General features: G+C 40.9%; 1 protein-coding gene across 1 annotated transcript; it reads left to right on the forward strand.

The window, feature by feature from the left end:
- Nucleotides 1-3,057: 3,057 nt before the first annotated feature.
- On the forward strand, nt 3,058-3,984 carry LOC103127069 (olfactory receptor 14L1-like). Its single transcript, XM_007537990.3, has one exon. The coding sequence runs from the start codon at nt 3,058-3,060 to the stop codon at nt 3,982-3,984; it is 927 nt and encodes a 308-aa protein (XP_007538052.2).
- Nucleotides 3,985-4,522: the final 538 nt, after the last annotated feature.

The following is a 4,522-nucleotide window of genomic DNA, read 5'->3' on the forward strand; positions in this document are numbered from 1 at the left end:
ATATCACAGTGGTTATGCAAAGAGACTCCCAATCCCTGAGGGTCCAAAGCCCTGCACCTAATTTAGCTACTCTGATAGCAGTCAGACTGAGTCAGGCAGCACTCCTTGGTCCTGAGATTTTCCTGTTTGTACTTCGTGGGTTCTGAGGCAATGATTTTGTGTGTCTCCGAATTCATCAGAACAATGTGGAAAGGTTCCCACTATACAGCTCCACTTGCAGACCTCTGGGAGTGTATGTCTTCTGAGTTGCCCCATCAGGTTTCTGCTCCCTAATGTTAGCAAAAGGAATCCCAATTTCTGCTCAAGCCTCCAAAGGACAGTAACAATGGAGACTCAAAGATGCATCTGGTCAGCCTTAGGGGATCTTCTCCTCCCTAGAGAAATCTTTTTGTTGATAAAACGTATACTGGGGGAGTCAGGAGGTTACACAGTGGATTAAGCTCAGGTGGTGCCAAGAGTCAGGAGCATCATAAAGTTTTTGTTTTGAGCCCCTCACTTCTCCCCACCTGCAGGGAAGTCACTTCACAGGAGGTGAAGCAGGTCTGCAAGTGTCTACCTTTCTGTCCCACTCTCTGTCTTCCCCTCCTCTCTCCATTTTCTCTGTCCAATCCAAACAAGGACAGAAACAATAATAACTACAACAATAAAAAAAAAACAAGGGCAACAAAAGGGAATAAGTAAATAAATAAATATAAAAAAAAACTAAAGTTGGCACCTCAACTGGTAAACTGCTAGACTGTTACCAGTCACCCTGAGTGTATATGGGATTTTAGCACCAGGAATCTCTCCTTAGGCCCTTCTCTGTCCATGAGCCACATGTGTTTGCACTTAACATGACTTGGTGGGTTCCCAAAGTAGTGCTAGTCTTGTTTTGCTGTGTTCTCAGGTGATCTTCTTTGTTATTCCTAGTTGGCCAGGAAGACAAAAGAAATGCAGCTGCTATTCTTTCCAACTTCTTTATGAGTGGGATCTTTGGTCCATGCTCCCAGAGAGATAAAGAGTAGGAAACTTTCCAACAGAGGGGATGGAAGATGGAACTCTAGTGAAAGGAATTGTATGGAATTTTACCCCTCTTATCCCACTAGCTTGGTGATCATTATTCAGTGACACACACACACAAAAAGTGACATTGAATAGATATATACAATACACTACGGACCTTCAAGAAAGTTGACTTTCTGACAACATAGATAAAAACACTGGTTGCACACCATAATTTGTGAAATAAATGAGACAGAGAAAGACTGAGAAATCAAAATCCAAAATGAAATGAAGAAGATCCTGAGAGCTCACTTAGGTAGCATGCTGCATTTCCACATATGGGTCCCAAGTTTGAGCATGCTTCGAACACAGGGAAGGAAGCTTTGGTCCTGTGGTCTCTCTAACTCTCTATTTCTACCTGAAAAAAGAACAAAAATATATTTTTAGGGGTCCAGTTGCATATTTCTTCCAATCATGTGACCAATACAGGGTTTCTTACATACAGAGCCACCACCCACAATCAAATCCCTGCATTATTTATTTGAGTAGCAAGAGCAAGTGGAGAGAAGAGACAGTGAGAGAAGCACACAACACAGTCCACCTTTATGGAGCTGCTTGTCTGTTATTCTCTGTGGTACTGTTGATGACATTCAGGGTATCCTATATGGTAAGATTTGTGATCTACTTGGTCAACTATGTACTGAATCCATATATTTGAAGATGATATACTACTTAAAATGTACAGTAACAGGGAGTTGGGTGGTAGCCCAGCGGGTTAATCAAATGTGGCACAAAATGCAAGGACTGGCTGGCGTAAGGACCCAGGTTCAAGCCCCCAGCTCCCCACCTGCAGGGGTGTCTCTTCACATGCAGTGAAACAGATCTGCAGGTGTCTGTCTTTCTCTCTCCCTCTCTGTCTTCCCCTCCTCTCTCCATTTCTCTTTGTCCTATACAACAACAACAATAACTACAACTATAAAACAAAAAGGGCAACAAAATGAAATAAATAAATATTTTTAAAAAATTTAAAAAGCAAAGTAGCTGTTGCTTTTTGACCAGTAATTCCTGATGGGTGAATTTATCTTCAGAAAAGAACATGGACACTTCTCCTATTTAGTTTCTACCCCAGTTATAGAGCTGGGACCTTGAGTGACAACAAAGGATTAACCCAGTGCTGGAGCCTGGCAGGGAAGCTGGCAGCCCAGGCATCCCAAAGGAATTTTGCAAGTACTTCAGCTGCTGGGACACAGAACCCACAGTCACTAAGAAGTGCAAGGATCCATGTGAAGACTTTGTGCCTTACACAAACCAGAGAAAAGAACATGCCCCATTACTAGGTGTTCCCTGGTTCTTCTGACTTCTTACCTCACAGAACTAGCATAGGAGAATGAGGAGCCAAAAGTGGAATGTGGCCAATTTCACTAGATTCTCTCAACTGCTACTTCTGCTGGATTCAGGAAAGAATAACAGTGATATTTCTATTTGCTCATTTAATTAATTGGTGAAGTTATTTTCCTTTCATTTTCTTTTTTTTCTGATAGAACAATAAATATAGAGGTAGTTTCTGTGTTCCAGACAGACCGAAATATTTTGTATATGTCTGTGTGTGAGTGTGTGTGAGTGTATTAATGTTTTGTCAAGAGTAGATTGTTTCCCAAAAAAATTTGGAAAGAATTAAATAAGCTATATGTATTTCGCATGTAATTTCAATTTTTCCAGTGAAAATATTAAATACTGTCCAGTCAGATTGTTTCCAAGACTTTGCAACTTTCTGTAGCCACTCTGGTGAGAATGGGATAATCACATTTCCTACTTCAAGATTGAAAACAAGCACTATTTTCTGGTATTTTGTTCCTCTTGCAGTTGTCTCTAATGTCATTCATATTTCATTTTCCTCTCTATGAATAGCACAATACACAATGATTGTATAGTATGTTTCTGTGTTTGTGCTCTGATGAGCCACCTATCACTCTAGATAACACATTGTTAATACGTGAGATAAATCAAAGTAGAGGAATATGAACACAACTGATTGAATGTCTGATATCTTTGCTTCCACAGGAAAAAAAAAAACTCATGCCTGAGAAATTAAGCAATGTGACTTTTGTGACTGAATTTCTGCTTATGGGTTTCCCTGGTGACCAGGTGCTACAGAGATTCTGTGCCTCTGTGTTCTTCCTGGTTTACCTGACTGCTTTGTTGGGGAACCTGCTCATTGTCACCCTCACCTCCATTGAACAGCAGCTCCAGACCCCCATGTACTTCTTCCTGAAGAATTTGTCTTTGATTGATATTTGCTACATCTCCACCACTGTCCCCAAATGCATCATGAACACCCTGACCAACAGTCTCTCCATCTCCTTTGTGGGCTGTGCCTCTCAGGTTTTCCTGGTCCTCTTTTCTGCAGGCACAGAGTATGCTCTCCTGCTAGTGATGTCCTATGACCGCTATGCTGCCATCTGCCACCCTCTGCACTATGAGGCCATCATGAACAGAGGGGCCTGTGTGCAGATGGTGTCAGTGGTGTGGCTCAGTGGCTGTGCCTATGGATCTCTCCACGTGGCAGGGACGTTCTCTGCCCGTTACTGTGGCCCCAATGTAGTGCCTCAGTTCTTCTGTGATGTTCCCTCCCTGCTAACACTTGTCTGTTTCGGGGATGAAATTCTAGAATATGCATTTATTGTAGCTAGCTGTTCCTTTGTTTTTGTTTGCTTCATTTTCATGGTTATTTCCTATATTCATATTTTCTCCACAGTTCTGAAAATCCCTTCTGATCAAGGCAGGTATAAGTCCTTCTCCACCTGTGTGCCTCACCTCACTGTGGTGAGCTTGTTCCTGTTCTCTGCAGGTTTTGCATTTTTGGGTTCAGCTTCTAATTTTCCACCATCACTGAATCTCTTTATGTCTGTCATGTATTCTGTGTTACCTCCCAGCCTGAATCCCCTCATCTATAGTCTGAGAAACAGGGACATGAAGATGGCCTTTGGCAAAGTTTTTGGATGAAGTATGAGAACAGCAGTGTGAGTTTTATAATGTTGATGGTTGGGCGCCTATTGTGTAGCAAATGGATTGGACTATTACACATGGCTTTAAATGTATGAAGTTCCTATTAGTTCTAGGTCTCAGCCACATTGGATGCTGCATGTATGTGTTTCAATGGGCACGATAGTGCTGTGTATTAGTAATTTCTAATTTACTTGAGATATTCCAGTCATCATATTCAACATCAAGTGGCACTTAGTGTTCTCCATGTATTTTCTTCTATTTTAATTCTGGCACAATTTCCACTTGTAAGTTCAAAATGTATTCATTTAATTATAATCCTCGATATTATTATTGCAAATAATACTTCATTAGAAAACATTGTTTACCATGTTACACCATACTTTTTCATTTGTAGTCCCCATAAAATATTTTCTTAGTTCAGTGAACATGGCTAATTCAACAATCACAAGGTTGGATTGGCAATTACTGCCTTCTTATCTATAATTAAGAGAAATTAAAGGTAAAAGATATGGCTAACTTTACTGGCAATCACCTA

The sequence above is a fragment of the Erinaceus europaeus genome, chromosome 9 (assembly GCF_950295315.1).
Source record: "Erinaceus europaeus chromosome 9, mEriEur2.1, whole genome shotgun sequence".
NCBI classification, from domain to species: Eukaryota; Metazoa; Chordata; class Mammalia; order Eulipotyphla; family Erinaceidae; genus Erinaceus; species Erinaceus europaeus.